Genomic DNA, 26,479 nt, shown 5'->3' with positions numbered 1-26,479 from the left:
ATGCTACTCCTTTATTATTCACTGAGGGCCTCTGTTTGTTGGTCATGTCTGTTCATTTTGAGTAAGTTCATCTAAAAACATTTCTTGTTGTGGACATTCTTAACTATCAAGATGTAGCATGTGACTTTATGAAAATTCAGAGACAATTATCAAGATGATACTTGGGATCTGGGAATACTTAAAATTATTTCCTTTCCCATTATGATCGTGCTAAGCAGTGATTGACAGAAAAGCAGAAGAAATTAATAGGGTGATCATTAAGCTAGATAAAGACCAATGAATAGAGAATTCCCAATAAAGGAGATATTCTGAAAAGTAAAGCTAAAACCAATTATTAAATATCATTTCACTTTCATTGGTAAGAATACGTTTAACTCAATTGGAGAACTCTGACAGACTGAAATTTGAAGTTCCAGAGTATAGCATAATGTATTCAACTGAACCTACTTACTTGCTGCCCTGTTGTTTAGCGTGCAGTTGCTACGTTCTAGTTGATCGGATGAACATCAATTACCTTTTTTTGACCTTGAGTTAGGAACTGCAGTGCACTTGCAGTGATTCACCCTGATTGTTTTTCAACATTTCCCTCCTTGGAATTGGTAGGACTGTGTTTAATTGCATACATGAAATACCTAAATTCATCACATAGAGGGCTGTTGACAATAGTGTAATCATAGGAACAGGAGTCACCAATTTGGCATGTTGAACCAGTCCCACTATTTTTAGTAACCGTGAGAACTCAAGTTTGTTCATCGTCCCATACTTTAATAATTTCCAAGTAAGTATCTATACCCCCCATTGAATTGGTCTCACTTGTCAGTGCAGCTATGAATCTACAGGTCATCATATTCCACAATCTCTCATGCAATGTGTGAAGACATTATTGGGTTCCATTGGGTCTACAGCATAGAAATGAAGCACTTGGGTCCATTGGTCTTTGCCAGTGTTTATGTACTATGCAACTCTTGCTCCATCCCTTTTCTTCAAATCCTATCACCATTTCCAAGAAATCTAGCTCATTAATTCTTGAATCAGTGCTATTTGTCTCGATTACTCTTTGTGATAGCACGCTCTATGTCTTACCTCTCTTTGGCAAAAGATTTTCCTAAATTCTCAGTTGGATTTATTCGATAATATTATATATTTATTGGATATTTTCACCAATGAAACTCAGATGGTGTTATTTCATCAATTTGTTTGGTGTCATTTACTGTAAAATTCTCATTACAGAAATTAAAATAAACTCTTATAATCTCAAATGATGGATTTAACAATTTGCTCAGTGCAAAAATACCAGAAGAGAAATAACATCAGTCACAAACTTGCACCTTGAAATATCCAAGTAGGCTCCACTGCCTTCTGATGGTCACTGGGCAAATGGCAAAGATTACCTAGATTTGTCTATTTACATCAGTGGTCCTGCAGGGATTGGCCCGTTTAGTACCTAAACATCATTATGTTCTCCAGACTGCTGGAAGTACTAATGAAAAACAACAAACCAGGAACAGGTAGGCCTGACTTCCTTTAAATTCTGATAATCGTTTCTCAGAATTAGTCTTTTCTGCTAATTTAAGTATTTATGTTTTCATTTCTACCACATTTTGGAGCCCTTAATGAGTTACTATGTCTTCTCATAGGCTTGCATCGACCAGAGACTGCACTGCATATGGGTTTTATGCCTTTTGCTGCCAACAAATGTAAATTCATTTAACCCTCATACTTCAACATTAATGAAAATAAACCCAACTTTGCATGTGTGTTTTTTGCTTCAAAACTGCTTCTAATTAGTATCACGGCTTTGATGAAGGTTCTGGTGGTCTGAGAAGACCACAGCATTGCGACTCACCCCTCAGGGTGCTCTTCAGTAAGAAGTTTCTGGGCTCTGTCAGCCATCTCCCGGATAATGTTCCCATAATCAAGTATGGCCTGTTGCAGGATCAGGTGTTTCTTCAACATTGTAGTTGCACCAGCTTCATCCTACAGAACCCAGAGGAATGTTGGTCAGTGCACATAACAAGAATGGGCGCTTTGTGATTATGTTACTAGACGACTGAACCAGAGACCTGGGTCAATGATCCAACAACATGGGTTCAAAGTCAAGATTAGAGTGGTGCTGGAAAAGCACAGCAGGTCAGGCAGCGTCCCAGGAGCAGGAAAATCGACGTTTCAGGCAAAAACCCTTCCTGATGAAAGGTTTTTGCCCGAAACATCAATTTTCCTGCTCTTCAGATGCCGTCTGACCTGCTGTGCTTTTCCAGCACCACTCTAATCTTGACTCTAATCTCCAGCATCTGTAGTACCCACTTCTGCCTAAAATGGGTTCAAATCCCATCATTTGAATCAAATCCCATCTCATGGGAAGTTAGTTAATTAAATAAATCTGAAATAACAAGTTACCATCAGTAATGGTGACCACGGACCTACGAGATTATGTTAAAAAAAACCCATCAGCTTCACAAATGTCCTCTAAGAAATGCTGGCCTTTATATGACTCCAGAACCACAGCAAGTGGTTTACTCTAAACTGTCGAAATGATCCAGCAAGCAACTAATTGTATTGAAGTAACAGCAAGGGTGAATAGAAAAAAACAAAACAACCAACCCATATACATACCAATCGACCCCACAAAGACATTCTCATTAACATTTGGAAAATTGTGCTAAAATTGTGATAGTTGCTTCTGTGAAGCCCAAGCTGAAGCCTAATTTCATCAGAATTACATCTATCATCCAAGATCCCAGATCCCTCTTGGCCCATACTATCCCACAACATCACATAGCAGACTCTAGATCACAACAAGGTCTCACAACAATAGGTCAAATATAGGCAAAGAAATGTCCCGTTGATAACTCTACCATTACTTTACCTCAGTTGGTGAATTTGTTCTCCTTAACATGGACCATTTTAAAGAAACATTGAGAGGCACAGAGTGTTCCTTAGATCAGAGACTTCTGTGTTCATCACTAAAAGGAGCTCAGTAATGCTACTATTAAATGAGCTGGTTGAGTCCTGAAGATATGTAGCTGCCAGACTGGGTGACTGGCAAGTGTTCAGAACATCAATACAAGGGAAAATCAACTTCACTGAATCTCTACATAGAAGGTGCATCTTACTGTAACAGTATTAATAGGAGTGACCACCATACAATCCTTGTGGAGCCAAAATCCCATCATCAAACATGTTGTGTGGCCTGCAACCATGCAAACTGGAATGGGCTCAGAATGGTACAGGCCTAGCGCAGAGCATCCAAGAGAGGCAGTGGGCAATCAGTACCATAGTATTCCAACACAATCCAATTTTACAGCCTGCCTTATCCCTACATTTACCAGCAGAGCCAAGCAATCGCGGAACCAATGCTTCAGATGGAAGTTCTGCAGCTTTACCACATCTTAGTAATTTATTACTCACAACCATTCACAACTAATAAATGAAGCATTCAGTTCAGCCCAAAGTTTAAAATGGAAGATCCATCCCAGATTTCACCATATCAGATTTTAAGTCTTCAGCTGATTAAATTTACACCACATGATATCAAGAAATGGCTGAGTGAACTGGAAATGGCAACGGCTATGTACCCTGACAACATTTGGCTGTCATACTGAAAAACTGCATTCCAAAATTAGCTATGCCACTTACAGCTTCAACATTCTCCACTTGATAATATGGAAATTTGCCCAAACAGGACCAGTCCATCAAAAATCAGGAGAAATCCACTCCAGCTAATTACAGCCCATCTGCACAGTCTCTATCAACAGCAAAATGATGAAAGCTGTCATTGACAGGGAATTCAAATGGCAATTATTTGCTGATGATTGCACTTTAATTTCATTCAGCGTTCACTCTCATTTGTAACTTCACAGATGGTGAAGCAGACCTTGTCTGCATGCAGCAAGATCTGAACAATGCTCAGAGCTTGGTGTGATAAGCGGCAATTAACATTTGCACTGCGCAAGTGCCAAACAATAACTATCTCCAATAAGAGAGTGTCTAACCATCTCCCCAGGACATTCAAAGGAATACCATCACTTAATTACCCACTATCATAATCTGAAAAGTTCCAATGACTAAAAAAAAGGGACAGCTTTATAAATACTGTGACTACAAAAGCAGATCAGAAAGTGGAAAGTCTGACAACTGACTCAATCCCTGAATCCCCAAATTCTTTCCACTAACCACAAAGCAGAAACCAGGAGTGTGACAGAATACTGTCTACTGGATCAATGTCATTCTAATAACACACAAGAAGCTAGATAACCATCTAGGACAACTGACCTCCTACCTACCACTTCCAACATTCACTCCATCACCAATACACAATGCAGCAATGTGTACCATCTGCACAAGGCACTGCAGCAACTCACCAAGGTTACTTCAACAGCACCTTCCAAATCTGCAACCTTTGCCAGCGAGGGGATGGACAGGGAGTGCATGCTAGCACCACCACCCGCATGTGTCCTCCAATTCACTCACCACCCTGACCTTTATCACAGTTCCTTTCTCAATGCTGGATCAAAAGCCTGAAAACCACTTTCACAGCTCTGTGAGTGTACTTATACTAAATAGATTGCAGTGACTGAAGACCGTCTCTCCACCAACTTCTTAGAGACAATTAGAGAGGGGCAGTAGCCTGCAAGGTTGATATCTTATGGGAAATTGCTATCTTGGAAAAGTACATTCAAACCACCAGATATCACTCAAAGCCTCTTCAAGCCCCTCTGACTTAGTAAGTTAGGATAGGACACTCTTTTCTAAAAGCAATTTATAGTTGAACCTAATAAAGCATAGTGTATAAAACGTCAATGCAGAAACAACTTGTTTTGGTCACTCCAACAGGATTTTAAGAAGGACACACATCCATGCTTCCTAGCTAGCCTACTAGACTGAATGACACATGAAAATGCAGTGCTCCATTGGAGGGCCAGCTTTGTCCATTTGGATTTGTCTGTCACTCTAAAGGACAAAATTAATGGAGGAATTATGACAATTTCATATTTCCAAGTTTGAAGCAAATGCAAACATGCAAGCAAACTGCCAGGTAATTTAAAAATAGGTTAGTTTAGTTATCTCCTCGAATGTTAGGTTTCATTAGCTAAGACACAATTTATCAGGTTTAAATCTACTCTGCAGATTACAACAAAGTTGCATTAATATTAACTCTGAAAACAACAGCTCCCATTTCAGATATAAATTATGAAATACATTTTTCTGGAAGTTGTGAAGATCTAATGTGCAATCAGTAGTGCGTAAGTTTTGGAGGTCACCCATACAGAATTTTGTCAGCTGCTTTCTATTTATATTAGAACTTCTTAACACATTTCTCAGTGAAGCTTAACTTGGTAGTTAGGTGTTTGTGTGTGCTTTGTTAGCTTGTGAACTCTTGCCAGTTCTTTACGGATTTATTGAGGCCTTCTAAAAAAAATGCGTTGCCAAGTAAATTACGTTCCTGCTCTTTTCAGTGAGACAAAGCAGTCTACTACTGGAGCCAGCGACCGTTTGTCTTAATTCTCTCTTACTGCTACAACTATTACCCTGTATGCTGCTGTGGTGTATAGAACATAAGGTAGGGGGACAACCTCCCCTTGATGGATTTCGCTACTTAAATACCAAAGCAAAAGCCTCCTCTGCACTGGGAGTTGGTGAAAGTCTTGAAGAGTCATTTTTTATCTTGAGTCCAGAATTTTCTTTAATTTAACAATTAACTATTTAGCAATTAAGTTAAGAGGTTCAGTTATATTGCAGCCTTAAATTGGGAGTACTGTATATAAGCTCTGAGAGGGGCTGTCACTAGTCAATCAATGTCTGGTGTGCACTGCTTTTTTAAAGCTTAAGTCAGTTGTTGTCAGGAAGATAAATCGAGGCCTCCTTCAGAGCTGTACAATCTGCACTGAGTGCTGCTTTAGTTAGCTTTACTGGTGGTAAAGATGAGCTTCCCCTTTCTTCTACGGTTTCAGTTTCATCTAGTTGTTTCTAACTTCACGGTTGGAAGTGTAAACGTTGAGGCACACTCGCTTTTTTTTTGGTTTAAGATCAAAACCTTAGATTGAAAGTTTTTGAGAAGCAGTATAGAACAGTTTAAGGAATAAGTTACCTTAGTAGAAAGTTAGTTTGAGTAATTTCAACAGGAGTAATTGGTTAGAAACCTGTAGATTATCATAACCCTGAGAAAATATAAGCCTTCAATTTTCTGAGTTTCCATGTTAGAAGACTTCACAGTTAACAGCAAAGAACTGGAAAGAACCAATTGAGACGGCAGGGTATTTTTTCTGGGTGTGAAACTATGAAGTAATGGGAATATTGCTCTGCAGTGTGTTTTAAGATCTTTCAATACTAGTAGCTTTGGTCCTCTCACATGATTTGCAGTATAAAGTGTCTGGAAAAAGATCGAGGAAGCTGACCAGAGAAATGTCTTTAGCTTCCATAACACGATCTGTTTTAGCTTGTCCCTCCCAGAATATAACTTGCTTGGGATGGAGTTGGGGAGGAGTTTGGAGGCAGAGATACACTGGGAACTTAAGATGCTTCCTTATGCAATGAGTATTTGGAACCAACTTGACAGTTTCCTTTCACTTTTTTGCTAGTTCCAATGGGAGTCACCCAGATCAGCTCATTTGGATTTTATTTGTCTAGCAGCTAGTTTTACTTATGGTTAAGCTTTGCATTAGCAGCTTGGACCATGTCGTGATGTAACGAGATATAATGATGATCTGCCACTATCAAATTATGTTAGCTCCTCCAACATGAGGCAGAGATATGGGTCACATAGTAGTGAAGAATGCAACAAACATTTATTACAACACCCTTTGTGCCTTTAACCAATCTCCATAGCACCTTGTATCTCCTACACCATAGCCACCCATCTCCCTGAGCTTTTGTAGTCCCTGTACAAATGTAGTTTCAAGTCATGCCAAATTGTGTCCCCCACCTCCTGCCATTTGCACTTACCCCGACTCATTCAGGATCTGTAAAGAGCAGACGTGAGGTGTTATGCTGACATAAAATGAATGTGTATTTGGTGATAATGTCACTATTTTAAAAAAAACACTCACTGGTAGCAAAGAAAACTTCCATGTATTAAAATTCCATCAACTAATCACTTATGAAAACAAACATTCCTATTCTATAATCAATTCCAACTGTTCGTCAAAACAATCACTTAACACGGTCTCTTTCCTCCACCCCCCCACCATTAGAGTTCAGTTGTAAAATCATTCAAGCAATCAAATCCTATAATGATAATCATCAAACTCATTTCAACAGATAGGCCAAGATAGCAACTATTGATCTTTAAAGGAAACACTGTTTTATGTTTAAAGCTAAATACCTTGACAGATCCAATACGTTTTTGTGAGATCATAGAGTTGCAGAAGTACTAAGGCGCAGTGGAGGTCCTTTGGTCCGTTGTGTCCGTAACAGCTCTTCAACCAAGCATCATTATCTCTTGTCAATCTCCCAACCCTTGCACACTATTTCTATCCAATTAATCATCCAAGGCCTCTGTATTGTCTCAATTGAAACTGCCTCAATTGAAACAAGCAGAGCATTCCATATCCTAACTGCATGAAAAGATTTTCTTTTCAATTCGCAATTTTTCTTTTGCAAATCACTTTAAATCTATGCCCTCTGGTGCTTGATCTTTTTATGATCAGGAACAGTCCTCCCAATCTACTCCATCTAGTTTGCTCATGATTTTGAAAACGTTCATCAGATCTCTTCTTAGACTTCTTCTCTAAATCTATCCTCAACTGAAATGTCTCAGTCCTGCAACCATTCTTGTAAACTGCTTCTGCACCATCTCTAATACATAGACATCCTTCCTATTATGTGGCACCCAAAAATGTACAATATTTCAGTTCAGATCTAACTAGTGCCACATCCAACTTCAGCATCACCTCCTTGCTCTTGTACACTATAGCCCTATTAATAAAGCCCAGGATACTGTATCCATTATCAATTGCTCTCACAACCTGTTCTGTAACCTTCAGTGATCTGTGTACTTATACACCCACTTTCTCTGAGCGGGCAAATGCATGAGTTTGCATGGCAGATGAAGTATAATGTAGATAAATGGTAGCAAAAACCAGCATGCAGATTGTTATCGGAATGGGAAGAGACTGGGAGAGAGGAAGTGCAACAAGAGCTGGGTGTTTTTCCACACCAGTCGCTGAAAGTAAGTGTGAAGGTGCAGGAAGCGGTGACGGCAAATGGTACACTGACCTTCATAGTGAGAGGATTTGAGTGCAGGAGCAAGAAGGTCTTGCTGCAATTGTACAGAGCTTTGTGAGACAACGCCTTAAGTATTGTCTGTAGTTTTGGTCTGTTCTGAGGAAGGATATTCTGGCCATAGGGGAATGCAACAAAGGTTTACCAAACTGATTCCTAGGATGGCAGGACCGACATGGGAAGAGAGATTGGATCAGTTAGGACTATTCTCTGGAGTTTCGAGGAAATGTGGGGTCGTGAGGGGGGGGGGGGGCAAATTCTCATAGAAACATACAAAAACACAGGGTAAACACAGAAAGGATGTTCCCAATGATCAGGCAGCCCAGAATGAGGGGTCACAGTTTAAGGATATGGAGTAGGCCATTTAGGACTGAAGTGAGAAGAATGTTTTTTAATCAGATAGTGTGAGTCCATGGAATACTTTGTTGCAGAAAGCAGCTGAGACCAAAAATATTGAACGTTTCCAAGAAGGAGTTAGATATAGTTCTGAGGGCTAAAGGAGATGAAAGGGTGTAGGGAGAAAACAGGAGCAGCATACTCAGTTGGATGATCAGCTATGATTGTACTGAATCCTGCTGTAGACTCAAAGGGCTTAAATGGCTTGCCCTGATTATATTTTCTATGTTTCTATGTTTACCTTGAAGACATATTACCCTACATTTTCCACTAGCCTACAGACTATATTGAGCAATGATATTGTATCTGTTTTATTAGCCCAACTATTTCTGTGCTTGAATCCTCCAAGACATCCTCTTTCTTCAGCACTGCAATGCTTTCCCAAAACCAATACTGCCACTTGTCCACCTTTCCTTCCTTGTCTGAACACCTTGTATTCAGGAAAATTTAACAGCCACTCCTGCCCTTTCTTGAGCCAGATCCCTCTCATCGCCACAACATCATGTTACCAGAGAGCAACATGTATCTGTGACTCCTTAATCTTATTTATGATAGTCCAGACATTCAGATACGGTGAATTTGACCATTCTTTGACTTTTTGGCAAACTTTGGAAGTTCCAAAAAGTTTTGTACACTATGTATGGACATCGCATTTGCTTTTAACAATCCCAATGTGTGTCTGATTTCTGCCAAAGGTCAGCCAGAGTCATATGCAAAGGGAATCTCTTATCTCTCCAAGAAGTTACCCTGGCAATCTAAAGGAATTCACAAACTTTAGATATGGTCAGTGCAGAATTAATGTGCAAAATTAAGGTTTGAAACATCGACCTCACTGGGATCACATCAGTGGAAGCAATGATCAATTTATCAGGCAGCTGTCTTTGGGAACAAAGTGTGTACAATTTAAGGGCACCACACCTTAATCGCGTGCTCCCTCCCACTCGCCGCCCCAGCAATAAATAGGGGAGCTGGGTTTGGGTACTTTTGTGCCAGTGGACAGCTATTTCTCTGTACAAAAATTTAAGCAAGACTGACTTTCAATATCTTGTTCTATTTTTCAAAGCTTCTGAAGAACAATTATAAACCATGCTCCTTTATGCATCATACTTTGCTTACATCAATGATACAAGTCAAAGATAAGAGTTCATGAAATACCCACTCCTGAATTCCTTGACAGCATTAATCCATGTGAAAAGTTGTAGTTGCTTACTTCAAAGCGACTTCCCTGAAACAAGCCAGCCTGGCTGACCTGTCCCTAAATCCTGTGAATTATAGGCTTTGTTAATTTTGATTTCTCAAGATTGTATTTAATAAATCTTTCTACAAACTTTAAACATACAAATCTGCCACCTGACCTGCTGTGCCTTTCCAGTACCACACTCTCAACTCGAATCACCAGAGCCATCCATTATCTTGTACAAGACTTTCTCATATTCAGCACAGTCACTAAAAACAGAAACGAGCTAATGTTTCCTTCCAATGATATTTCAAAGCATCTTGTTTATGTTGGAAATCATTTGTCCAAGGATACAAATAAATTATCTTATTAACTTTCTAACATACGCACTCCAGGATATTTGATATGGAACAGTGAAATCATACAATACATGTAGAATTAAGTTTTACCTTGGTTTTCTCATCAGCAATCATATATAGCTCTTGCTCACTCATCCAAATTTCAGCTTCTGCAGCATCCATGTAATATTGCTGGGCTTCATTTGCACCTTCCAGGCGTTTTTGTCTTTTCTCTGCTTCTTCTTGCAGCTTGTTCCATAATTCCTTTAACTCTTTCAACTGTTCCTCAATAGCAACCGAATCAGGCCTTTGTTCCACAACCATTGCCTCTCCTCTTTCCAACACATCATCAATACGAGGCTGATGTCCCTGTATCTCCTTCTGCAAAGTCTGTGGAAGCAGAAGGAAGTCTTATGGCAGTAATGGGTGTAAGCAAAACTTTAGAGGTTGGCCTGATTATGTTCTGGAACCATGAACTTCTATATTCTTCTAGGACTAAGGAAACAAATACCACTTACCTTATTCTTCTTCATCAAGAGGTGGACGGTCTGGAGGTTATGGCCATGGTCTGTACTTGTAGCTAAAGACATTCGTTCTTGCACCCAAAGCTAAATGAAAACAGGAAATGATACCTATTCACACAAACAAGGCTATTGCTATCTCAACATAGTTTATTATTTTAGTTGCATGCTGTGAAAAAACAGACACGATAAAATGTGGAGCTGGAAAAAGCACAGTAGGTCAAGCAGCATCAGAGGAGCAGGAGAGTGAACGATTCGGACAGAATCCTTCATCAGGACTATTGGAAGGGTCCTGCCCAAAACACTGACTCTCCTGCTCCTCTGATGCTGCTTTAACTGCTGTGCTTTTTCCAGCTCCACATTTTATTGGCTCTGACTCTCCAGCGTCTGCAATCCTCACTATGTCCTAGTGAAAAATAGACACATCAGTCTTACAATCTCGTCCTCCAGATCCCGGTAAAACTGGTAGGTCATCTTCGATAGGTGGAGCTTTTGGCGCCGTTCCTGCAGAGGACCCATCAGCTGTAAGAATCTTCTCTCAATATCTTGTTCTTTCCCATCTGTCTCCATCAGTCCCTCTGGGGAGAGAATTCTGGTCTGAGAAAGAAGCTCCTCCACCTCTTTCTTTCGCATGTCCACTTGATTTTCTAATATCTGTTTGCAACAAAAAACAGTTGACTTGGGCATCTTCAATTCTCCATTGCAAAATGTGCCTTTGAACCCAATAGGGAATGAAGGATCCACTACATCAAGATGACTGACTAATAAATCAATGGCTTAGGTAAAACTTTTCCATGGAGTTTGTTATATGTCTCAATATGTGAGATGTTTCAGATCAGATCTGATCGGATATCATGTCAATGGAAAATGCTTCAAACATTCAACTGATGAGAAGAATTTATAGATCCAGAAAGAGAGTTAACATTTCAGGTCGATGATCTTTCATCAATCTGAGATGTTGGATTGGATTTGCGTTGAGTCGGGGGGATTTAGGAGCTATATAAAAACGGTGGTCAAATCAGGGGATGGGATGCAGATTCCCAACCAGGTTCCTGGGCTTTCAGAGTGTTGTCTCGATCAGTTTGTGAGCTTGCACCCAGCTAATCCCAATTATTTCATGGAGTCAGTCCAGGTCTTTAACAGGGTATGCTTCATGACACATGAGAGTCTAGATGTGGAAACCATTAGGAAGGTAAATGATAAACAACCTCTTCATGCCTAGTTATGCCCCTAACAAAACCCCACACCAATGTACACTGTTCCTCACAGCATCCATGGCCCCTCACACTCCCTGATGCCAAGGTAAGCCACATCTCCAAATTCATAGCTCTTCATATTCCCCAATCCAGGCTTTGCCCCTCCACCCCCTTCCATAACTCCTTTGACTTTATTTCAACCTCTAGTATTTTCAAGCTCAATATAAACCATACAGAGGCAAAGAACCCAATGGTGACAGATTAGATTAGATTAGATTAGATTACCTACAGTGTGGAAACAGGCCCTTCGGCCCAACAAGTCCACACCGCCCCGCCGAAGCGTAACCCACCCATACCCCTACATCTACATCCACATCCACATCTACCCCTTACCTAACACTACGGGCAATTTAGCATGGCCAATTCACCTGACCTGCACATCTTTGGACTGTGGGAGGAAACCGGAGCACCCGGAGGAAACCCACGCAGACACGGGGAGAACGTGCAAACTCCACACAGTTAGTTGCCTGAGGCGGGAATTGAACCCGGGTCTCCGGCGCTGTGAGGCAGCAGTGCTAACCACTGTGCCACCGTGCCGCCCACATGTCAAAAGAAAAGTGAGAAAAAGTCATTTAATGATAACTTCCCACTAGGTTCAAAAACCCCACCACCCAACCTAAGACTCAGTCAGAGGTAGAATTTCATTGGATGAAACTGCAAAACACTTGACATCATTTTGTGTCAATAAGGAATGTGAGATCATTAGCAGAGATCAGACAGTCACAGGGCTCAGATGGAGTTGAAGATTAACAGATCACTCATGATCTCGTTGAATGGCAGATGAGACTCAATGGGCCGAATGGCTTACTTCTACTCCTATATCTCATCATCTTACAGATTAAAAAAAAAGGAGTATTGGTTGTATGGAGTTTCCACAAAAAACACCATATGAAGCTGTCCATTGTTGTATCTTTGTCAAATATAGTTTGACAGAAAATATGAATGTGTTAAACAACTTCACTAGCTCCCATGCATTCCTCTACCTGTCATTGCAGTTATATTTAATGACAACAGTCCTTTCTTTTGTTTTCTGTCGGGGCCATGTTTGTTTTATTACAATGTTATTCCCCCCACCCCGGTATGGATTTTACAATTCCCAAACTATTCAAATAAACGTGGCATGCCATCATACCTCTTTTGTGAAACTGTACACACATTTCAAAAACATTTAACTGGTTCAAGGAATGACAGTCAACAAAGGAAAAAAGAAATTAATTCTGACAATATCAATGAGGTGATTTAAAAAGATTGTTGGCTGCGATGATTTATGAATTTATTGTGTAAACTGCCATTCAAATTATCATGTAATTATTTAGTGCTACATTCAGGGAAGGAACGTGGGAAAAGTAGAAAATTCAGACCTTTAAGCCAATTCTATCCATTCAATTAGATTCATTTCTATTTGCCCACCTTTGCTTTCAATTTCTTGATACCCCTTATCCAACAAAAATCTATTGCAATCTTGAAAACTGCAATTGACTCAGTTGATCCAAATGTTGAGAGTCAATAAAGGTTGGCGTGCAGATAGACAACAGTAAAAATGGCGATTAATAGAGTTCCAAAAAATTACATTCTGCTTTAAACAGAACTCAAATGATCTTGAAAAACCATGGTTGGATAAATAGAGGAGGGTCAAATTAAGAAAAGGCAAATGTTTGGAGCAAAATCAAAATGTAAACAGGAAAGCAAAGAGCTATAAAATTATCAGTATATTATTCCACATAAGTAACAAAAGAAAAATCAGGAGAGTTAAGGTCATAACACACAAGATAAAATCACAGTCAATGACACAAAATTGCAGAAGTAGTAAGCAGTTACTTTACTGTCATATTTACTGGACATTAGAACATATCAAAAAAGATACGAAGACATTGACTACAGAAAATAAGACGATAAGTGATAAACTAGTCAAACTTAAAGAAGATAAAAACCTTGATCTGGATAAATTACAAGCATGTGTATTAAAATAAATTTGAGGAGATTTAGCAGATAGACTAATATGCAGTTTAAAAAATTAATTTGAAAAGCATTAGAAGAGTGACAGGCAAATTATTATATTATTTAGATTGAAAAGTGGGGATAGAACAAATACAAGCAAATAGAAACTAAGGTGGCTTCATTACAAAATCATGAGGGGCATGGATAGGGTAAATAGACAATGTCTTTTCCCTGGGGTCGGGGAGTCCAGGAATGGTGGGCATAGATTTAGGGTGAGAGGGGAAAGATATAAAAGAGACCTAAGGGGCAACATTTTGACACAGAGGATGGTACGTGTATGGAATGAGCTGCCAGAGGATGTTGTGGAGGCTGGTACAATTGCAACATTTAAGTGGCATTTGGATGGGTATATGAATAGGAAGGGTTTGGAGGGATATGGGCCGGATGCTGGTAGGTGGGACTAGATTGGGTTGGGATATCTGGTCGGCATGGACGGGTTAGACTGAAAGGTCTGTTTCCATGCTGTACAACTCTATGACTCTATGTCAGTGGTAGGAAATATAATGAAAACTTTACCCAAAGGTGTACTGCAAAAATTGAAATGAGAGCTACCAGGGATTTCAAAAAATAAAGTTCATACTTGGCCAATCTTCTTGAATTTTTGAAGGAGGAACTCAGAGTACACAAGATATTGCTGTAGAAATTTGGAGTTTCAGCAGTCCTTTGATAAATCACTTGAATCATAGAATCCCTACAGTGTGGAAACAGGCCCTTCAGCCCAGCAAGTCCATACCAACCTTTCGAACAGCATACCACCCAGACCCATCCCATATCATTCTACATTATCCCTTACTAATGCACCTAACCTACACATTCCTGAACAGTATGGGCAATTTTGGGATACTCATGACCAAGGTCAGAACACGTGGACTCAGAGGATCATCGACAGGAAACAATGGAGAATAAGGCTGCTCAGCTGAATTTACATACACCAGCTCTGCGCCAAAGCAATTTAACTGGTCTGTCCATTCTTCCCAATCAAACTATATAACTAAAAACTTCAAGTCACAGTGTCATCAGACCCTTCAGTCCAACCCAGTCCATGCTGATCAAAATTCCAAACTAAACTAGTCCCACCTGCCTGCGCTTAGCTTATATCCCTCCAAACCTTCCCTATTCATACACTTAACCAAATGTCTTTAAATGTTGTAACTGTACCGCATACCTCTGGGAACCATTCTTGTAAGTTTATTCTGCACTTTCTCTGAAGCTTTTGCATCCTTCCAAATGGGAGGTGGCCAGAATTTAGATTTATCAGAACTTCCTTGCTTTTGTACTCTATACCCTTACTTATAAACCCCACAGTTCTCAATACTTCACTACCGGCTTTCTGAATCTGCCCTGTTGCCTTGAATGACTAATCTCAAATGTCTCTGTTCTTGCACATCCTTTAGAACTGTACACTTTATTGGGCCCCCCCCCACATTTTGCTACCAAAATTTATCACTTCACAGTTCTTTGTATTAAATCACATCAATCACTTGTCCACTTATCCCACCAGCTTGAAAATGCCCTCTTGCAGTCTACCTTTCATGCTGTTCACTATATTTCGAAGTTTTGCAAATTTCAAACTTCCGCCCGGTATACTCAAGTTTAAATCATTAACATAGATTAAGAAAAGCAGCAGCCGTAGGACTGACCTACGGGTGAGCCTCACTATATACAACCACTTTTTGCTTCTTATAACTTAACGTTGTCTCCAGGCTGCCATATCTTCTTGCTCTATTTTATGCCTGGGTTCTGTTACTCAGTGTGCACTGCCAGACTATTCAGATTCTGAATTTTCTACTGCTCTTCCTATGTTCCTTCTCTGAATGTAGCACTAAGAAATTACAACGCGTTAAATCACTTGGCAGTTTACACCATAAATTGGCATAAATCAACACAGCCAAGAATCTTTTTAATCACCTGATCATTCTGAACCTGCAGGTGTGACTGAGGTTTACCACAAACTGACCAAATACTTCTCACCCTTACGTATGTGTCATGTAGTCTCCAGAATAATAATATAAAAAACAAATTAATACTCACAATCATCTCTGTGTGACCAGTAAAATCACAAATAGGGCTGATCTTTCCTTTCAATTACCCCAGTAATTCCCATCATATTGGCATATGGTGCAGAAGATCATGGAATTTTAGGTATAAGTTGACTTCAGGAAAGTTTGTGTTTCTGCAAACTCTCACGCTATCATCGAAACATTTAATGCGGACACTCCAAAATTAGTCATGGCTTCTGGGATTGTGCATGTTTTCACACCAGCAAAAAGTATTACAAATTCAGCTGGAGATTGTGATTTCAAGAACATGCGTAGGTAGAAGTTGAATTTCTTTTTCTGAAGAATTCGATACTGTTCATCCGGCAAGCGAGGAGACAATTTTGTATTGAAAGCAATACATTTTCTTAAGTGATACTTTGCGATTTTAGATATGCACCTCAGGTTGGGGTTCATGTTGTAGGTTTGCTCGCTGAGCTGGAAGGTTTGTTTTCAGACCACTTTGGTCACCATTTTGGTCGTACCTAATTCCTGAGGCACTCATGCAGGAAGTACAATTGTTTGTGGTGACCCTCAGTCAGATGGCATTGGTTTCCCATCTTCAGGCTAGTTTTAGCATATGGTGCCCACAGGTGTTTGTGATTTTGGAGACAAAAACTGGTGACAAAACATCTGAAAACAAACGTTCCAGCTCAGCAAGCAAACTTACAACCTTAAGTGACACTGATTTAAAGAGTTTAATCCAGACAAGTGTGAGGTAATGCATGTTGAGAGGTCAAATGCAAGAGGAAAGTATACAGTAAATGGCAGAACCCTTAGGACTATTGCTATACAGAAGGACCTTGGGGTCCAAGTCCATAGCTCTCCCAAAGTGGCAACACAGATGGATAAGGTGGTAAAGGTATGGCATGCTTGCCTTCATCCATCAGGACACTGAGTATAAAAGTTGGCAAGTCATCCTGCAATAGTGTATGGCTTTGGTCAGGCCACATTTGGAGTACTATGTGCAATTCTGGTCTCTGCACAAGGGGAAGGATCTGGAGGCTTTGGAGAGGCTGCAGAAGAGGTTTACTAGGATGCTGCCTGGACTGGAGTGTATTTGCTGTAAGGAGGGGTTGGACAAACTTGGATTGCTTTTGCGAGAGCGTTGGTGGCTGAGGGGTAATTTGAAAGAAGTGTGTAAGATTATGAGCATGGATATGGTGAATAGTCGGAGACTGTTTCTCAGGATGGAAATGTCAAATATGTAATCAACCAGACCAATTCTTGGAGGAAATCTTGCTATGAACAAGATGCCTAGCTGACCTCTCTCATTTCTGAAAAGGAAACTCTCCGTATCAGTTCAGGGTGAAAGAATGATTGAAAGAACACCTCAAGATTTTACTTTCTGAGAAGGCTGTGTCTGCAAGACTTCAAAGACCAAGTGACTAGACCACATGTGCCAGAACATCAGGCTCCAGCACTTTATTCTATTGCCTTCAAGCATAACCCATTGACCAAATTGCATTTTTGTTCAGAAAGCCAATCTCTGCAAAAATATTTGGTTTTTCTTCCCTCTTTTCCTCAATAGTCTATGTGTATATGTTTATGTGATTGGAATATCTACAGGGGTAACCATTTATACTTCCAAATCACTGACTGTGTACATTTACCAACTATTACAGCTTTATATTATATAGCTTTTGTTGTGATATTGAACCAATAATCCTGTTTATTAAGAAGCCTCGTTTAAAACCTGATATAGATAAGTGATTCAATTGCTCATCTTGGCAACTGGGAAGAAATATTTTCATTTTATGTTGTGATCCACAGAGCAGTGGGACTAAATGTTGGTGCCCTCCTCCAACCTTGGCCATAACAATGCTTAGAAAAATAAAATATTTTGCCATTTTACTAAACGGCTAAATCTAACATATGTACTTTTGATCCACGGCTGCTCATTCCGGTTTTGCATTTTGTAGAATATGTCTAGATTTGAAGAAAATCTCTAAATATTGATCAAAAAGGTGATACTAACTTTATTCATTCAATATTTTAATGTGCCAAATACCTATTGCTGTTCCAGATTTTCATGTGTATTCTACTGATGACCTGCACTTCGTTGTCAATTTCATTCAATCTAAGTTTGTTCAATACAGCGCATCAATGGTATGATACTTGGATTTTTTACTAGAAATTCTGTGTCCTATGATCCTGTCCCACTAGCTACCTGATGAAGGAGCATCGCTCCAAAAGTTTGTACTTTCAAGTTAACCTGTTGGACTATATCCTGGTGTTATGCCATTTTTCACTCTGTCCACTCGGGTCCAACACCTGCACCTCCACATCAATTTCATCAACAGACATTTGGATAAGTGCATGAATAGAAAAGGTTTGGAGGGATATGAGCCAACTGCAGGCAGGTGGGGCTAGTTTAGTTTGGGATTATGGTCAGCACGGACTGGTTGGACCATAGTGTCTGTCTGCATGCTGTCTGTCTGTCTCTCTGACTTTATGACTCTATTTACAAACCGTCCAGTTGAGCATCCTCAATAATGCAAATGAAAATAAGAAATGGTGAAAGCATCTATGGAGAAAGAACTATCATTACCTGTAGCTTTTTCAGCAGAATATTGACACTGGTCAGGTCCTTTCCAAAGTCATCCGAATGCAGCTGTAACTCTACCTCAGTCAACCACTTGTTTAGGTCATCACGGGTCTGTGCAAACAGTTCCGACCGATTTGCATCGAAAAGGCGCTTTGCCTTACTCTCAGTGGTGACATCCAACACATTCCACAGATCAGTCAATTCTTGCAGTTTTTCCGAGATCTGTGGTTTAAACTCGGGTTTCTCCTCCATCAGCTGCTTTCCTTCCTGATGCAAGGGAAAGACCATGAGATAAAAGTGGACATTATTCCCCATAACTTACGACACCAGCAGCAATCACTTGTTGTTAAAAAATTGAACTCTGATCTTCAAGATTCAAAAGTGACAGCCAAAATGATTCTCACAAACAACAAAACAATAAATTACATGCTCACTTTGATGATTTCCGGATTATTGAAATGAAGCTATCTCATTTTTACAATGACATCTATTTGCAACAAACTTTAAACTAATCATTAGCCATGGCTTCTGTTCCTGTGTTGTTATTACCTCAGGTGTACCAAAGGATCTATTTTGGTCCCTGTGATGTCTCTTGGCAACATCATCTGGAAACACAGGATTAGTCACTGCTCCAAATTCCTCCCCCAGCTTACAGTCCAAGATGGTGCCAACCTTGATGTCACATTTTACCCAAACTGATCTTCTGATCTCATACCTAAGGATGACTTTTCCATCACTGTTACCTTGCCCTAACTATGTGGAAGAATGGGTAAGGCTCTCACAGAAACATCTAACAGGGCTAGACAGGGTAAACACAGGATGCATGTTACCAATGACCCATAGAGTCCGGAACCATGAGTCACAATCTAAGGATACAGGGTTAGTCATTTAGGACTGAGATGAGGAAAAGCAAGAACAGAGTACTGAGTTGGTTAATCAGCCATGATTACTGAATGTTGGAGCAGGCGTGAAGGACCAAATGGTCTACTCCTGCTCCTATTTCCTATGTTTCCAACTTCACCCACTCTCAGCTCATATGCTGCTGAAACCTTTATTCATGCTTTCATTATCTCAAAATGTGACTGTCTGCTCTCTCACATACAATTTTCTGTAATTCTGAGATCATCTAAATCTCTGCTGCTATATTTTAGTATCCATCAAGCCTTAATGGCCTATTACCTTGGTGCTCATTGACCTACATTAGTTCCTAATCAAAAAAGGCCTTGATTTTAAAAACTAACAATCTTGTTTTCAATTCTCTACATGAGCTCCTCCCTTCCCAGCAGTATCATCTCCTCTGCTCTGTGATCCTCTGAGATATCTGTGCCTGACAAATTCTGGTGACTTGACCATTCCTGACTTAAATCATTCGAGTATTAGTAGTTGCACTATAGCTGCCTGGGTCCAAAGATCTCAAACATCCTTTGTGCACCTCTCTGGCTGTCTACTTCATGTTAATGCAAACATATGGCAGACTGACCACAAGATTTTGATGGCTGAGCTGTGAATCTCACACGAGTAGCAGGGAGTTGTGAGGGATGCATAGTTTGCAACACATCAAACTCTCTTCAATTAGAAGTTTCTCAGTTTCATGACAGACAGTACACAGGAATCCTCAAACAATGGTCACATGGCTTAGAGAATCATTATAAAAACATTGACTTGACATTCAGTTTGTAACCCTGACAATTGTATTCTGTTGCTCCACTGCAAAGCCATACTTCATATTTGTAACTTTATTAACACCAACACTAAGCCAGTTGTGACATTAGATCATCTATGTAACAGTACAAATTGACTCAGCAATTCAAGTTTAAACTATTGATTTACCTCTCATTGTCATACTATCTTGTCTCTTTAAGCTGCAGTTTAAATTCTTCACATCTCTTAAGATCTCATACAGGTCTCACTATTTTACATTGCAAATATGAATGAAATGATGAATAAAATTTCCTTAAATATCTTATGTTAAATCCAAAATATAAGTTGTGAGTTTAAGAATGCATTAAGACGGAGGATTGGAGATGCCACTGGATCACAACGTTTAGTCAACCAACTCAAATTACATCTACTAATTAGATTAGATCCCCTAGTGTGGAAACAGGTCCTTCGGCCCAACAAGTCCACACAGACCCTCCGAAGAGTAACCAACCCCAGACCCATTTCTCTCTGACTAATGCACCTAACACTATGGGCAACTTAGCATGGCCAATTCACCTGACCTACACATCTTTGGACCGTGGGAGGAAACCGGAGCACCGAGAGGAAACCCACGCAGACATGGGGAGAATGTGCAAACTCCACACAGAGAGTCACCCGAGGGTGGAATTGTGCTGTGAGGCAGCAGTGCTAACCACTGAGCCACCATGCCGCCCTGGGTTTCCACTACTTTTTGCACTCTTTGGGCAGGATTTCTTGGACCTGACTGTAGTCTTATCCACTGGCTAGAGCAATAGTGAGAATACCCACTGGCTCCAAAGGGGACAGTCAATGAAACTAATTGCCCTTCAAGCATTTCAGTAGCCACCAGTAGGTCTTCCCTTAATTTGAGGAACTCGGGGGGGGGGGGGGGGGGACCTGCTACTTTCTAGTAGCTGCCTGTCAATTGGAGGCTGATGGCTATCAGCATCACCAAGACTGGTGATAATTTATTTTATTCATTCAGGAGATTTTGCGATCGCTGGCTAGGCCAGCATTTATTAAATATATCCATTGATCGTGGTGTGGTTAGCTCTCTTCTTGAACTATCGCATTCAGTCAGCCATTCGGTGATCCTAATGGCATTGAAAGCAATGGGTGATTGCCAGATTCCCTCTATTTTGGAGATGGTCATTCTCTGGCACTTGCATTTTTTGCCACGAATCAGCTCAAACCTGGATTTGTCCAGGTTTGTTGCATTTGGACGTGGACTGCTTTAGTATCTGAGGAGTAATGGGTGATGCTGAACACTGTGCAATCATCAGCAAACATCCCCACTTCTGACCTTATGATGGAAGGAAAGTAATTGAAGAAGCAGTCGGAGATGGTTGGGCCTAGGAAACTACGCTGAGGAACTCCTGCAATGATATTCTGTGGCTGAGACGATTAACCATGAACAACCATGATCATCTTCCTCTGCATCAGGTATGATTCCAACTGGCAAAGAGTTTCTCCAATTCATATTGACTCCAGTTTGCCTAGGGTTCCTTACAGCACCACTCAGAAACCAAGGGCAGTTACCTTCAGTTCCCCTTGAGTTTAACTCTTACCTATGAGGGGAGAGGGTTTAGCAAAACCCAAACTGAGTGTCAATGAGGCGGTTATTGTTGAGCTACTGGCACTTGATAGGACGGTTACTGACATTTTGTATCACGTCCTGATGATGATTGGTAGACTGATGAGCCAGGTAAGATTTGCCCTGTTTTTGTGAAGAGGCCTCACCTGAACAATTGTTCAATTGTCCAGTAGATGTCAGTGTTGTGGTGAGCATCAATGCAGTACCTCAGGTTAGTGACAGTGATGTGAAGATTACATGATGGGAGTTGTGGGAACTAAGGGGAGAAGAGGCATCAGAGGCAAGGGACAAGGTTGTGGTGTTAATAGGCCAACTTGGGTGGCACAGTGGCACTGTGGTTAGCACTGCTGCCTCACAGCACCAGAGACCTGGGTTTAATTCCCGCCTCAGGCAACTGTGTGTGTGTGTGCGTATGTGGAGTTTGCACATTCTCCCCGTGTCTGCGTGGGTGTGCTCTGGTTTCCTCCCACAGTCCAAAAATGTGTGCAGGTTAGGTGAATTGGCCATGCTAAATTGCCCATAGTGTTAGGTGAAGGGGTAAATGTAGGGGAATTGGTCTGGATGGGTTGCTCTTCGGAGGGTCGTTGTGGACTTGTTGGGCCGAAGGGCCTGTTTCCACACTGTAAGTAATCTAACTATCATGGTGCCCATTACGATGGGGCTGGATAACATTCCACATACTGTATTGGAAGCCTGACCCACTTCCATGTCAAATCAGTCTCCCTGGCAAGTTTCCTTTTATTGTGCCATCTGTGAGCTTTTGAAGAAGCCTTCAGAATTACACTTCTTTATACATCACAAGAGCAGTACACAACCTCCTAAATATCTTCTAAAAGCTTCCTTCTAATTTACCAAGAGACTGATTACTGTCAAGGTAAGACATAAATTGTTCTGTGTCACTTTTACTGCCATTTGTAGTAATGTAACATTAGTATACTCACAGATGATTGACTAAAGACACCTACCTTTTTTGCGATTAGACCATTTTCAAGTAAAATGACACCAATTTACCAGTAAATCTTTCAATGCATTTCTCAAAATGCATGATAACAAAAATCTGAAACAGTACCTGATTGTCCTGGAGATGGGAACAAGTGTAAGCAACTGAGCTACAGAAATCATGGTTAATCTGAAAGCAATTGCATTTATCTGCTTTTGCTTCATGTCCCTTAATACTTTTGAATACCAGTTATCTATTAACCTCAAATTTAAAACTTTCACCCAGTATCATGCAGAAAAGAATCCCAGACTTCCTTCCCTCTGTTTGCATCAAAGGGTTTCCCATATTTTTCATCTGAATGTTCTGGCTCTCATAGTTATACTGCATACCACAATCAGCAGAAATGATTTGACTCCATCTACTCAACTTTTCCCATTCATATCTTGACAATTTGGATCTCATTATCCTTTAACTCCAGCGAATACAATCCTAGTTTGTGTAATTTCACCTCAAAAAATAATCCTCAGACTCCAAGTAGAGTCCATGCAGACTCCATATGCACTTCCACCAAAGACAGCATATCCTTCCAAAAGGTGTGGTGCCCAAAATTACCCACAGTAAACCACATATGTGGTCTCTACCTCTGGGCAACAAGCTCTGAGTTCAAAATCCATTTCAGGACTTGGATGGCATGGAAGCTGTCATAACGCGATCAAACAGTCTTACTATCAATCTGTTAATTTTTCTGATGCATTTCCTGGTCAGCTAGAACCTTCCCACATTAAAAGGAGTGCAACACACAGGTTCTTGCCATGAGTAAATGACATGCTCATTCTAAGGGAGTAGCTCACACACTCAATCCAGGTCTGGTTTAACCAAGGTTTGTGCAATTGCAAAGTTTGATTTCTGCTCCCTTGTATGCAAGCCCTTCAATATAAAACTAAGCATTAATTTCCATACCTGTTCATGATATTTTAATATGCACATGAATTCCCATGTCATTTTGCACCTCCACTGTTGTATTCTACATTCAGTGATGTGCAGTTGGACCAGAAACTTGACCAAAACAAAAATTGCTTTCAGATGGAACAAAATTTGGAATGCCATTTTGCACCCAGATTGCGCTGAAAACACAAAAAGATCCAGATTATAATTCCTTAAATTGTGTTTAAGGATTATGGCTTTTGTTTTCTGCATCCATTGCTCCCCTGCACGAATCGGGTTTGCATGTTGGAAAACGCTCTTTCAAAAACCACTTTAAAAAGTGGAAGATGTCACACATCCTGACAGAATAAATAACTATTGCCAAATAAAAAAATGAAAAATGCAGGGAAGGGAGATTAGTTCGACGGAATTTTCAAAAGCCCTGAATAATAATTCCTGAGCTTTGTGTCACCTTTTCAACTTTGTCCAGCCACTCTTTGTTGGATGCCAACTCAGCCATAAACGCTTGGTGCTTCTGCCATTTGGTGTGCAAGTTGCGAGCCTCATCGTAAGAGGTGTCCTGGGCGGTTAGCATCTTCTCATTGATCCAGAAAATAAGCTGGAAACAGAAAACGGGCAGTGAAAAATTTCCAGATGAAGGAACACTCCAGTACATCAGAAGGCAGGATTCCAAATGCAGTCTAACTAACCATAACTGGTGAAACACATTTTCAGTGAATATGCTGTGGTCTCATACACACAGATAAAACACACTGCCATAGATGGTAAATGGGCAGGTTGTTTTACTTAATTTGTGATATCGATATTCAACAGCAAAAACATTAAAGCCTCAGAGAAGTCAAGGGATAATAGAATGTTTTCCTCTTCCTCAGAATTTTAGCAAGGTTTGATGAAAGATTCCAATTCTAATGGGAGATACACTAACCAAAATATTATTTTTTTCTAACAAGCATCTTATCTGGATGCATTACAGTGTGATATGGCAACTGCTCTATCCAGGACCGGAAATAAGTACAGAGAATCATGAACTCAGCCCAATCCATCACTCAAACCAGCCTTCCGTCCATTGACTCTGTCTATACTTCCCACTGCCTCGGGAAAGCAACCAATATCATCAAAGACCCCCTCCCAGGCTGGTTATACTCTCTTCTATTGGGCAGAAGATATAAAAGTTTGAATACAGGTATGATCAGATTCAAGAACAGCTTCTTCCCCACTGTTATCAGACTTTTGAATGGACAATGTTTATGTTGATCTCTCTCTGCACCTTTTCAGCAGCTGTAACACTCTATCCTGCATGCTGTTCTGTTACCCTGATGCATAGTATGAACGGTATACAAAGCACATAAGACAACACTTTTCACTGCACTGCGTACAGGTGGCAGTCATAATTCAAACCCAAAGTAAATCATTCTTTTTCTCCCCCACAGATATTGGCCACCCTGCTGAGTATTTTCAGCATTTTCCATTCCTGTTTCAGAGGGCTTTGGGCTCATCAGAAAATTAATCATTGATTGTTTACCTCCATACTTCCCTGCATGAGTTACGGGTGTAAATCACAGATGGGCCTGAACTTTGTGGCTGCAAATCCACAGGCCACTCTCCCACATTTACGTAAAATATGGCAGATGGAGGTGGTGCCAAAATGAGAAGCCTGCCTATAGTTAAAAAAAACAATTGCCTAACAAAGGCGCAGTCATATCTGTCCTCAAATGCTGAGATCTCAAAGTGCCAGCCAAATTTATAAAATCATGGACAGGGTAAGTTGACAGGGTCTTTTCCCGGGAGCGGGGGAGTCCAGAACTCAAGGGTGTAGGTTTAGGGTGAAGAGGGAAAGATTTAAAAGGGGCAACTTTTTTCATGCAGAGGGTGGTGCGTGTGTGGAATGAGCTGCCCAGCGGAAGTGGTGTAGTCTGGGACAATTACAACATTTAAAAGACATCTGGATGGGTATATGAATATGAAGGGTTTAAAGGGATATGGGCCAAATGCTGACAAATGCGACTAGATTAGGTTGGGTTAGCTTATCGGCATGGATGAGTTGGACCGAGGAGTCTGTTTCCACGCTGTACATCTCTATGACTATAATACATGATGGAAATGTAAAACATATTCACAGTTGTTGCTGGAAAGCAACTTGAATGCATGAGTGCAGAATGAAGTGTTACTACAGTAAACAGATTACTATCACAAACCTCTTGACAATTCTGAAGAAAATGTTGAAGATCACGATTGTCTTTCAGATGTGCTGCCACTTCTTTTGCCTGTTTCATATTCTCCTGGTACCTGGATCAACAAAAGAATCACTTTAAGAATCTGAATCTAAAGAGTCATCAATGCCTTTTAATCATACACTCGATGAGCTTTGCATTCTAAACATTCAATTTTTACCTTTCCTTGATAGCTTGGATCTTGTCAACCACTTTGACTTTAAAGTTATTGTCCTCATTAATCAACTTTTCTCCTTCATTAATTGTCCCAATGATTTTCTCCCTGTTGGCATCCATGGTTGTTACAAACCCTTCATGTTTCTTGATCACATCTTCAGCTGTCTCCAGTGTCTTTGGCATTTCAACGTGCACTAAACTGTATTCCTGTGGAAAAAGTCAAAGTTTAGAGATATTTTGTAACATTTATGAATATTTACCATTTGCATTCGACATCCTTTTGGTCTTGAAAGTTTAATGAAATTTTCCTTTTTCTTTCCCCCAATTTAGACTTCCATGTCTAGGTCATTTACATTGTGCACAATTGTGAAGATGACTGGGTTACATACCCCCATATCTTTGCCACTGCCACTACATAACCAACTGGTACAAGCAAAGCAAAA

At 40.3% G+C, this 26,479-nt stretch overlaps 1 protein-coding gene across 11 annotated transcripts in view; it reads right to left on the bottom strand.

Moving 5' to 3' along the window:
* LOC140476474 (spectrin beta chain, non-erythrocytic 1-like) overlaps window positions 1-26,479 on the bottom strand; it is a 330,291-nt gene that overhangs the window by 66,571 nt on the left and 237,241 nt on the right. For all 11 annotated transcript variants that reach the window (XM_072569156.1, XM_072569161.1, XM_072569154.1 and 8 more), the window contains 8 exons: window positions 26,041-26,243; window positions 25,845-25,935; window positions 24,101-24,247; window positions 18,494-18,757; window positions 11,088-11,306; window positions 10,650-10,739; window positions 10,243-10,521; window positions 1,847-1,977 (listed from right to left, as the gene is read on the bottom strand). In XM_072569156.1, coding sequence (XP_072425257.1) covers window positions 1,847-1,977; window positions 10,243-10,521; window positions 10,650-10,739; window positions 11,088-11,306; window positions 18,494-18,757; window positions 24,101-24,247; window positions 25,845-25,935; window positions 26,041-26,243 — 1,424 coding nt within the window. The remainder of the gene's footprint in view (window positions 1-1,846; window positions 1,978-10,242; window positions 10,522-10,649; window positions 10,740-11,087; window positions 11,307-18,493; window positions 18,758-24,100; window positions 24,248-25,844; window positions 25,936-26,040; window positions 26,244-26,479) is intronic.

Source organism: Chiloscyllium punctatum, chromosome 4 (assembly GCF_047496795.1).
Source record: "Chiloscyllium punctatum isolate Juve2018m chromosome 4, sChiPun1.3, whole genome shotgun sequence".
NCBI classification, from domain to species: domain Eukaryota; kingdom Metazoa; phylum Chordata; class Chondrichthyes; order Orectolobiformes; family Hemiscylliidae; genus Chiloscyllium; species Chiloscyllium punctatum.
Note: the sequence above shows the minus strand (reverse complement) of the source record. Positions and strands in the feature narration are given on the sequence as shown.